At 43.9% G+C, this 10,905-nt stretch overlaps 2 protein-coding genes across 5 annotated transcripts in view; one reads left to right on the top strand and one right to left on the bottom strand.

The window, feature by feature from the left end:
• Window positions 1-300: 300 nt before the first annotated feature.
• LOC101581971 (anaphase-promoting complex subunit 10-like) lies at window positions 301-1,006 on the bottom strand. Its single transcript, XM_004640709.3, has 2 exons — window positions 663-1,006; window positions 301-568 (listed from the first exon to the last, which is right to left on the bottom strand). The coding sequence occupies exons 1-2, from the start codon at window positions 987-989 to the stop codon at window positions 338-340; spliced, it is 558 nt and encodes a 185-aa protein (XP_004640766.1). The 5' UTR covers window positions 990-1,006; the 3' UTR covers window positions 301-337.
• A 6,556-nt stretch (window positions 1,007-7,562) lies between these two features.
• Window positions 7,563-10,905, top strand: part of Abcc5 (ATP binding cassette subfamily C member 5) — an 86,301-nt gene continuing 82,958 nt past the window's right edge. For 3 of the 4 annotated variants that reach the window (XM_004640705.2, XM_004640707.2, XM_023700614.1), the window contains exon 1: window positions 7,563-7,659. The gene's annotated coding sequence lies outside the window, so the exon portion shown is untranslated. Of the gene's footprint in view, window positions 7,660-8,009; window positions 8,132-10,905 lie in introns of those variants that run through there. The other variant, XM_023700613.1, reaches the window with a different exon arrangement.

Genomic DNA, 10,905 nt, shown 5'->3' with positions numbered 1-10,905 from the left:
TTATCCACATGTCAATAATTACGTGCTGCAAACATGGACCTTTAAAAAATAAAAATTGAAAAAAAACCTATTTGTGTACATCTTGAAATTTTCAGTTCAACTAGTTTTAATATAAGAAAATATGATTGGCTTTAAATTTTTATTAATACAAAATGTGAGCTTTATCATATATTAAAGAAAGCAGAGACAATATGAACCAAAACTGATTTATTTATCCAAGTAAAATACTTTTAAACATATATAAAAATGCAAAATAACTAATTTTTTCAGTAGATATACACGGGGTTATATCAATATGTCAAAACAACATGCTTAATCATTTTTACTCCATCTTAAATCACCTTATTGAACGATACATCATAAAATCAATAGTTGTACACCTAGGAAATTTACCAATAGAGCTCTCTTCCACTGGTGTATATATTTTAATCTGCCTCATGTGGGTGTCTCTTCCATTTTGGTGATTGGCTAGAACAGCAATCTGTATCATGAATGTGCGAGTTGGCTTCTTATGATTATCAGTTAAGGGAACATGAATCCAGCCACTTGGTTCCACCAATTCAAGTTGCTTTTCAAATATGTTCTGAATAGCAATGAAGCCTTTAAAAGGTCACTTTGTTATCAAGCTGTCTTCAAAAAGACTTAAAAAGCTAAGCCAAGACCCGAATTTCTTGAAGATTATGAAAATTATTTCCTACTCTGACTGAGATCTTGCTTGGTGTGTAGCTTTCATCAGACTTGTAGTTGGCATAAATACATAATGTCTTCACTGTTGTTTTTCTTCTGAACTGAATATTCACTAAATGAGGCTGGGAGCCATCTGATTGCCAGTAAGTTTCTAGATTGTCATCTCGTAACTGATCCACTCCAAATCCTGGTTTGCAAGATGAGAGTGACCAAACAGCTTGTGACCCAATTTCCCTTACTGTTCCAGTTCTTTCCAACTGCTTAGGGTCAGCACCAGGAGGTGTCTTATCTGGCGTGGTCATTTTTAAAATATTCACGTCTCAGGATCTCAGGAACCTCAGCAGGTACGCCTCACTCACACTCAGCTCCTAAGCACCCTCATGCTTTGTTCATGCACGCCTTACTCTCCTGGTAAAATTTGTGCATTCTCACCTAGAGATTACCAGAACCCAAGTGATCATGTAAATGAAATCCGCATCACTTAAGTACTGACAGATAGCCAAATGAACTTGACCAGGACATTGTCTTCCTTCAAGACCAGATAGACTCGTGGGCAGCAGAGGCCATACTACATTGGTGGGGACTAGATCTCTTAATAGCTAAAAAAAAAAAAGAAAGGACTGTGTTAGTCCCTAAAAGAAGAATATATTTTCTTGCCAATAGGTCTAAAATACCATCAAACTACTGATAGAGACCATAATTTAAGATTAAAATCTGCTTCCACATCCACAGCTCATCAAGAAGCCTTTAGAGGATGGGTCCAGCTCCCTTGAACTCCCAGAACAGTCAGGGTGAAGGTTCCTTGGTCTCTAAGTAGGTAGGGCCAACAGGCTCATGTAGCTGGAAGTAGCTACAAAAGGTGGAACTTCCTGCCTCAGCTCAACCTCAAAGGTTTTTGGGGACTAGTGCTCTCAGGGGGCAATAGTACAGTTAAAAACAAAGGAGCTGAGTCACTCCCTTCCTTTTGTTCAACTGTAAACACCACCCCACCCCAATGATTATCCAGGTTGAAGCTCAGGAGCTTTTGAAGATTGCTGACATCAGTGAGAGAGACAATGGGAGACATCTTGTTTTAGTGGTGTCTGACTCTACAAGTACAAGAGACCTGAGTTATGGAGACCCCTTTTTCTTTCTCCTTCATACTTGATGCCCCTGCTCCTGCTGCTGTCCCATGATCCTCTGATCTTCAATAAATGTAGCTACTTACTACTGAATTAAACAAGGCTAAGCAGTTCTCATTATTGTGAGAGTTCTCAGAAAATTTAGCTAAAATGTTAATGTGACTTTCAAATATATGCGTAATATATTTCCTACGTACTACTACGCGGTGTACGCTTGCCAATTCTTTCCTTGTCTCTTTCTCTACACAAGGATCTAAACTATTTTTGGCCCACTCAACTGTAACAGTCTGAATATAGTTTCCAAAAGTAACTAGCAAATCAGTTTGGAGAGGAGACAGAAATGTGTGGTCGGTCACCACAGCAGTGCTAATGGACCTCCCGTACTTTCCAGCCATCCTGGTGTGTAATGCATGGTTGAGAAGGCACGCACTGGCTACGCGGCTTCCAAGGGCACAGGTACTTATTAACCCTGCTGCCATTAAAAACAAAGCACACACACACACACACACACACACACACATATGCACGCACACACACGCACACACACATACACATATGTGTGTATGTGTGTGTGTGTGTGCATGTTATTCTCTGTATAATCTACCTCTGATTCTGAGGTTTTAAACATGACCTTAGTACTGATAATCTGAGCTTTTGATAGTTCTAGTGTCAGAAGCTATTTAAGCCCAAGTCTACTGAATCAAGGGAATGATTAAGGGGGCAGAGGAAAGGTGGCAGAGGTAATAACTGGTTACAGGGAGTTAAAGGCTATTTCTAAAACTGAAGTTTTCTTTCCTGATCAAATAGGGCTGAGAAATACTGAATTAAACAAGGCTAGGAGTACTGGGGTGATGGCTCAGTAGAATACGTGCTTGCCTGGCAAGCGAAAAGGCCTGAGTTCAATCCCTGGTTCCGCAAAAAAAAGATTAATGAATTAAACCAGGCTAAGCAGGTCCCATTAGTGTGAGATTTCTCAGAAAATTTAACTAAAATGTTAATGTGACTTTCAAATATGTGCATAATGTATTTCCAAAACATAGCTGACTTTGGAAATTTTTTTCTCAAAACATCTTTTTATTTTATTTATTATGATTATTATTTCTTTTTTTGATGGAACTGGGATTGAACTCAGACCCCTGCCCTTGCCAGGGAAGCACTTATTCTACTGAACCATCTCCCTGGCTCCTCAACCATCTCCCCGGCCCCTCTCAAAACACCTTGAAAATCTAGTATCCCATGGATTGTTTTGGAGAAACACTGATTTAGGTAGATAAATCAAGAAAAAAAAAAACTTGAAAAAATTGTCTTAGAATCCAGAATATAGAATCCAAATGGTATAGTACAAATAAATAAGTAAATACAAACCATAAACTAGATAAGTAATTTGAAACCAGAGGTTTGATTACACTGAAAAAAGCTACAAACTAGAAGAACAAAAACCAGAATTTTTAAGTTGTCTCTCAATTCCTGAGCAATATAAACCTAAACCACTTCAAGAAAGGATAAAGTTTTTCTCCTTTCTCTTTAGATCAATGACCTAGCTATAGGCTATATATGTCCACCTTGGCTTAATTTTAAGAAGAAAGTTTAGAAAGATAGTTTTTGTTATTACTTCTCAAATATGTCCACAGAATGCCAATAGCTGAAGAGCAATGCTAATTCCTCATTGGTGGTCTCATAATCAATAAAATATATAATTTGTATTTTACGAGTACATTGTATTCTTTCACGGGACTCAATAATTGAATTTTTTTGATTGAAAAGTAAATGCAGGGTCCATGCATTATTAATTTTCCTTAGTTAACATCTAGGTCAAAAGTTATTGCTAATGTCGATCCCTTCTTCTGATCAAAAACTTACATTTATGGGTAGAAATATTTGAGAAGTTTTGGGGAATGACTGGAAGTGACCATTTTTCTGATCTGCACTGGCCGGTCTTATTGAGAAGTCTCTGCCCAGGCTGGGCTATTGGAGTTCCCTTCCCAGGCTTAGGGGGACCCTGTTGCATCCCTTTAGAGTGGCTGGCAGGTATAAAGTCCATAATTCATGATGATGTGGGGGAACATTTGGCATCCATTGTACCACGAGAGACGTCTGAAATGCCGAACCATCTCCTCCAGTTCTGTGACTAACTCCTGATCCCTCCGGGAGGAGTACAATTTCAAATCCTGAAGCAGGCTCAGTGGTGCACACCTGCAATCGCAGCAGTGAGGAGGCCGAAGCAGGAGGCTGAGGGCACGTGCCACCATGTCCATGTTAGTTTATTTGATTTAGAAGGTTCTTCTGGGGGTGGTGGAATGTCAGAGTAAAAAGAAACACTAGAATGCTAGCAGAACCTCTGCTTTGAGTGGGAGATTTGAGTGCCAGGATGAGACTGCACAGTACGTTCCCATCGTGACGAATGGCTTACTTAGCTCACGAGTGAGGCAGCTCGAGGAAGGCCCGAGCCAGAGTTGGCTACTCATCTGCATTGATGGAAACGGAAATAAGAATATAAAGTGAACTAGGACTCTGGGCCAAGGGTGGACTTCCTCAGGCGACACGGACTGCAGGTCCCTCCCGCAATCATTCTCTACTAAGCTCCTGAGTTTTGAGGAATTAAAATGCAAAATAACCAGGTTTTTTGGTTTTTTTTTTCTAAAATCCCATGTTTCCATATATCCTACGTGTTGCAGAAGTGAATTAGGAAGTTCACGTTCCATTTGCTCGTTTTAAACCCACAGGGCCACCTGTGACAGTGGCCACGGAATGACTGAGCAGTTCCTGTGCTCTGCATTTCTGTAATTATCTCTGGCTCGAGGGGCCATGCAACCGCCCACTGAGGACCCCTGGAAACCCACGAGCTATTCTTAACTCTTCTTTCTTTCTTTTTTTAAATTTTATTTATGTGTGTGTGTGTGTGTGTGTGTGTGGCCAGCCCAGCCCACCAGGGGGCGGGGCTGGCTGGCATGTGGTGCTGGGGGATTGAACCGCGGTCCCTGTGCTTTGCTAAGCTTGTTCTAAGTAGGTGCTTTAGACCACTGAGCCATCTCACCGGCCCCTTAACTCTTCTTATAGCCAATAAGCTCTCCTAACCTCCCCCTTTGGTTCGGGACTTCATCCCCTGATGTGGAGACCACAATCTTGGCATGTACAGTAACAATATTATGTGGTGCCAGATCCTGAAGGCCCTGCCACCAAGCTAAGGTTCGGTTTTATTCTGTTAGTCCGTCGTTCCGAAATAGAATAAAGTTCAGACTGATTTGCTGGGGATGGTGGTACACACCTGTAATCTCAGCACTCAGAAGGCAGAGGCAGGAGGGTTATTACAAGTTTGAGGTCAGCCTGGATGAAATAATCTCTCAATAAATAAATAAATAAATAAATAAATAAATAAATAAATAAACAAATGATTCAGGCCTCTTTTAAGGAAAATTCAAATCCCTGATATTGACTTATTTATAATATTAATTACATATATACATCATAAACCAGCATACAAAGTCTTTATGCCAGGGCCAGAAGGATAGCTCAGTGGACTAAGGACCTACTTAGGCAAGTTTAGGGTTTGATCCCTGCCACACTGGCCCTGCCTCTGGGAGGGCTGAGCCGGCCACTGAGACTGGGAGTGGTGGTGCGCACCTGTAATCCCAGTGCTTATCTTTTCTATTATAAAATTTGTAAACCTTGGGGTTCTCATCTAGCATTGTCTACATTTAAGTTTTTCTTTCCGAATTGCCTGTGGCCATTAAAGCAGTGTATTATTTTTCCACAGTGCATTGTTTCTATGATGTCAAAAACCCCTCAATTTATTAACTCACTTAAGAAAATGGAAGTGCCTTTCATTGCAAAGTTGATCTGCAAGAGGACCTGTGTTCTCATAACCCGAAGAAGCATTTGACACGAGTGGGTGCTACAGCAGGTGGAGGAGGGTCACTACCACTTGGCATCAGGTCCTGACCAGCTAGGTAGACTAGTCCTTTCCCTGTCATCCTTTAACTGGCTGCCTTTTGCTCTTACAGGGCTGTCATGCAGTCTTTAATGTCTTGGGAGATGCCCCTCTCTCACCACCACCTGGTCTTTCCTCTGCCCACCTGTACCCCATCACTTTACTAACTCCCGCTATCCTTCAGACAGAGCATTCTTTAATTTTTTTTTTTTTTGTTGTTGTTGCCAGCTCAGTCTGCCCTGAGGCTGGGGCTGGCACAGCATGCGGTGCCAGGGATCAAACCGCAGTCCCTGAGCTTACCTAAGTTTGCCTTAGCAGGTGCTTTAGTCTACTGAGCTATCTTGCCGGCCCTCTTTCATTTTCCATACTTACCATTGTTGTCATTTAAATTTAATATTTACTTAGAACTCTCAAGCCCAAGAGGGCAGGAAAATTGTCTATTTCAGCAATATTGAATGGCCATCAAATATTGAATGAACAAATATCTTTAGCACATTAATATTATTTAAAATTACATACAACTCTGTAGGGCAATGCATTCTCTAGCTTTTTGCCCGGAGGTGGGGACTATGTATTACCACCCTCAAACCCAACACAGCACAACACAGATATTTTTCAAGAGGGTGGTATTTTGTATTAATCCCTGAGTCTCTTCATTTCCCCACAGATCTTTAAGGTTTTCTCTGTCGCAGATCAAATTTACCTATGGGCATGTGTCTATTTCCATCTATTGGTGATTACTGCGTCAGTACCTTGAGTTTTATGTTAGTGTCTTCACACTAGCTAATTAGCTTGCCTGAAGACAGACATCACTTTACCTTCTTTTAACCTCTTACAAGCATAATTATAATATCTACACACAAGGTTGTTTAGATTAAAGGAAACATGATGGTATGTAATGCCCCAGACTGGTGGCACGTGCCTGATAATCCTAACATTGTGACAGCAGCGGGGGTGGGGTGGAAAGGGAGGGGGGAGATGGGACGGGACAGAGGCAGGAGGAGGATCACCCTGAGTTTGAGGCCAACCTGGCCTACGTAGTGAGCTCAAGGTCAGCCTGAACTAGAGTGAGACCTTGTCTCAAAGCAAACATACAGCCCCAAATAGAGTAAGGGGGTCACTCAAGAGTGGCCCTTATAGTGACATTGGAGGAACAGATAAAACCGCAAAATAAAAAGATGGATCTTTCTGGGTGCCCAATTCCACTTAAAAAAAAAAAAAAAAAGAATGAGTTAGCATAATATTTCGAAGGCTCCTGGTACTTTTAAAACTGCAATCCTGGCACTTCATTATCTAGAAACCAGAGTAGCTCATTATGTGAGGGGCAACTGGTATAAAAACGGGAAAGGTGGTTCTCTATGTAGAACGCAGGGTGGACTCTTGAGCAAGCAAACATAAAACGCCATGGGCCACACAGACAAGATTTGGGGCTCAGCGGCCGTGCCCTCGACTCTTGTAGGGACAGAAGCAGGTTGCGTTGACCTTCAAGATATTTTGTTGGCACGTGAACTGGCCGAAGGGTTGCAAGGCCCTGCCTACGAACACCAAGCTGTCTGTGATCGCAAGGCACCTGCCACCCTGCGGACTGGCCCACTGGGACGTACAACCGCAGAGAAGATTCCAGACTGGCTCGCAGAGGCACGAGAAGGACGCTACAGAGTCGGCAGCGCGGCGAGCAGCAGAGCCGCCCGCCCCCGTCCTGGGCGCCGGCAGGACTTCTGGGAAATGTAGTCCTGGGCCGCGCTTGGAACTCGGGAAGGCTGCACGCGGGACTACGACTCCCTTTGGCCTTGCGCGAGCCGAGCGCAGTGCGCCTGCGCCGTGCGGCGGCCGATGCCGCTATAAAGGCTTGTTTTGCTCCGATGCTGATGCTCGGGAGCGTGGTTAAGTGGTCGGCACTCCTGTCTGGGAGCTGGGTTACAGGTAGGTGACGGCTCCAGCCTTACCTCTGTGGTGACCCCCGGTTGTCACTGGGCTCACCCCCTTGCGTTTCCTCGAGGTGTGGCCGGCTGTACTTGGGGTTTCGACCAGTTTTTGGGAAAGCCAAGCCAAGAAACAGGGCCTGCTCTCCCTCTAGTGCCCTGCCGCCCCCTCCTCGAGTTACAACCCCTGAATGCGCGTGGTGGGGTCCAGCTTTGCAAGGGGCACTGGTGGGTTTGGGATGAGTTGTCGGGTGCCGGCTTCATCAGCGGATGCCGCCACCAGGGGGTGCTACGTGCGCGGCCCCGCGGGTGTGGATTGCAATCTCCCGGCCAGGCCAGCGCGGGCGGTGGGAACGCCCTAGGGCTGGGGCAACCTGGACGAGGTTGGCCAGGGAGAGACCCCTGTTCTGAGCTTGTGGCTAGGCGGCCTGGAGCACGTCCCGAAGCCGGGGACTCGAGGGCGCCCTGCCAGAGTAAGTCGTTCTCTTGGTTTAGCAGACGGGTAAATGGAGGTACGCGGCACCGGCACGCACCGCAGCCCGGTGGCAGAACCGGGAATGGAGCCCAGATCTCTTGACTACCGTCCAGTGCCCTTTTCACTTCTGCAGCCTAGAGCTCGCGCGTGTCTTTGCATCTATCACACCGGGGACGTTTGGTTTCTGCAAAGACGTAGGGTAGCTAGAGGCAGATGGGCGCAGGAACGATTGGGAAACTTTCAGGTTTTGAAGGAGATGGATACGTGATAGTGGATTACTAGCGGCATGGTAAGTACGTGATCTTTTAGCTTCGAAGCTTCATGTGCAGTTGTAGCTCCGGAGCTGGTACAGTTCCTGAGCTGCTGGAGCCCTGCTCTGGAATGTAGGGACGAGGCAACTTGGAGACACCAGTCTGGCTGGTTACAGTTGTCAGGATTTGCGCAGCTCCCCTCCCCCTGCCTCTGAGTCCGTAGTGCTGTAGTGCTGTGCAGGGAGAAAGCCGACTCCTAGCACTGGCAGGAGATCCTGCTGCCAAAGGCAGCTCAACCCAGGGACCTCAACCATGTCGAATTTGTGCACTTCTTTGGGGGCTCCCTTATTTCGATCACTGTGTAGTTTTGCTTGTACAGCTCTGTTGAGAAACTTAAACAAAAATTCCCTTTTCTTGCCTCCCACCATAGCTAGGCAACTTAGCATTTTGAAGACTTTCCATTAACTTCAAGAGGTAACACAGAAAAACAGGGTACTTCCAGTAGTGTACCAAAAAAAGGAAAGGAAAGGTGTGGGCTAGTGATTCTTCTTTACTTCCTTGCTTTATATTGGGGGATGGGATCTGCTGCTGTTTTCTGAACCTAACTGCCTTCTTGCCTGTCATATCCCTGAGACACAGAGGACAGTGTCCTCTCCTGTTCAAGGCCAAGATTCAGTAACTGTGTGCCTGTTCAGAGCTTGCCCACTCTCATGGCTGTGCTTGTTTTTCCAGAAAATTAGAGATGGAGGTGTTTGAAGATAATTGGAAACAATACCCATACCCCTCGTTTGTAACACAGCCTGGCCCCTAAGGATCATTTGGGTTAGGTCCCTTAGGGTAGCTTGCTGAATTCCTTATCTTGTACCAGTCACTATAAACACAAAATACTAATTTTTTTTTTTATTGTGACAGGGCAGTTATTTCATCGCTGCCACTCTCTGCTCATACATTTCACTGATTCTGCTTTATCCTTTTTTTTTTGTTTGTTTGTTTGTTTGTTTGGCAGAACCGGGAATTGAACTCAGACCCTTGCGCTTGCCAGGGAATCTGCTTCATCCTTTGAAATAAAATGATTGAAAAGAATCTGGCCAGATAATTGAGGTGTTCGTGTTCTTTTTGATGTAGCACTTAGTACTGTGAACAAGTTACCTTGGACTCCCCCTCCCTCCCTCTCTTCTGCCTATTTTTACAGTAGCACCAGTTTTCCTCTTCCCTTATACTCAGCCAGGCAAGGAATCTTTGGAGGGGAGAGGGGACTTCTGTGACCCCTGTAACAAGAAGGATTTCTCTTATCTGCAGCAGAGGTGGAGCCTTGGCAGGTGCCAGGTCTGTTTATAGTTTAGCCTTAATGAGGTCTCAGTGACGTGGTCCATGCTCACTGTGCTGTTGCTTAGTAAGCCGGTGTGCTTTATGGTGCACTTTGTCATTGGGCAAGGTGATTTTTTTTTAAAGATTAAAAACTCAGCTATATCAACTTAAGGTACTCGACTGGAATTAGGAAAAGGAAGAAGTTGAGCTATCTGTGTACTGCTAACTTGTCTCTGTGAAGGACATTTAGTCTCTTAGCTGAAGGATTAGTATGGATTCCTTAAAAACAATTTTAGTTGTCAGAATTTTGTGCTGCGTGAGTTGTGTTTTTAGTCACAGTGATAGCTGGGTATTCATGGACTCTGAAAGGCAGTAATACAGCTACATGTCTAATTTCTCATGAGTCTGCTACGCAAGGTGTTCTCTCAGCTAGTACTGTATCTGAAAAGCTTTGAACCTTCTGAGAGTGGAGGATGTTTTAGAGCAGCACATACGTGTTTTATTTACTTTTTTAAAGACAGGGTCTCACCATGTAGTTTGGGCTGGCTTTGAGCTCACTATGTAGACCAGGCTGGCCTTGAACTTGTGATTCACCTACCTCAGCCTCCCAAGGGCTGGATTGCACTCAAACTTGTAATTCACCTGCCTCAGCCTTCCAAGGGCTGGATTACAGGTGTGGCCAGATTAGTTTCTTAAAAGTGGCCAGAATTGATGCAGGATATTGATTAGTGTTAGGTGAGCAGTGGATTAGAACAGTTTCAGAAACTAGGTAAGATTTAGTAGTTAAGGGTAGAAATTTAGTTTTTACTATTATTTAATAACAGTTTTACTGAGATAGAACTTATATATAAAATTCATTTTTCATTTTTGGCCTGGTGCAAAGCTGTAATCCCAGTGATTTGGGAGGCTGAAAGATGAAGATTGCAAGTTTGAGGCCAGCCTGGGCAACTTCTTGAGGCCCTATGTCAAGATTAAATTAAAAGGGGTGAGGTTAGAACTCAACAATAAAAATGCTTTTTTAGGAAATGTGAGGTCCTTAGTTCAATCCCCAAAACAAAACAAAAAGCACCATTTAAAAGTATGTGATTCAGTGTATATGTAATTCAGCATTGTTGTTTAGTATAGCTATGGAATTATGTAGCAATCACTACTATGTAATTGGGATATTTTCAGTACCCCAATGGGGAATTTGTGTTTAAAGTTAAGTTACCTT

The sequence above is a fragment of the Octodon degus genome, unplaced genomic scaffold (assembly GCF_000260255.1).
Source record: "Octodon degus isolate 3935 unplaced genomic scaffold, OctDeg1.0 scaffold00126, whole genome shotgun sequence".
Classification (NCBI taxonomy): domain Eukaryota; kingdom Metazoa; phylum Chordata; class Mammalia; order Rodentia; family Octodontidae; genus Octodon; species Octodon degus.
This window is presented reverse-complemented; position numbering and strand designations above follow the sequence as displayed.

Excerpts from the sequence above, each read along its gene's own strand:
- LOC101581971 (XM_004640709.3), bottom strand. The coding sequence starts at position 989 with ATGACCACGCCAGATAAGACACCTCCTGGTGCTGACCCTAAGCAGTTG. Across the intron at positions 569-662 it reads ATAATCTTCAAGAAATTCGG|CAACTTGAATTGGTGGAACC; the intron begins GTCTTGGCTTAG and ends ATATTTGAAAAG.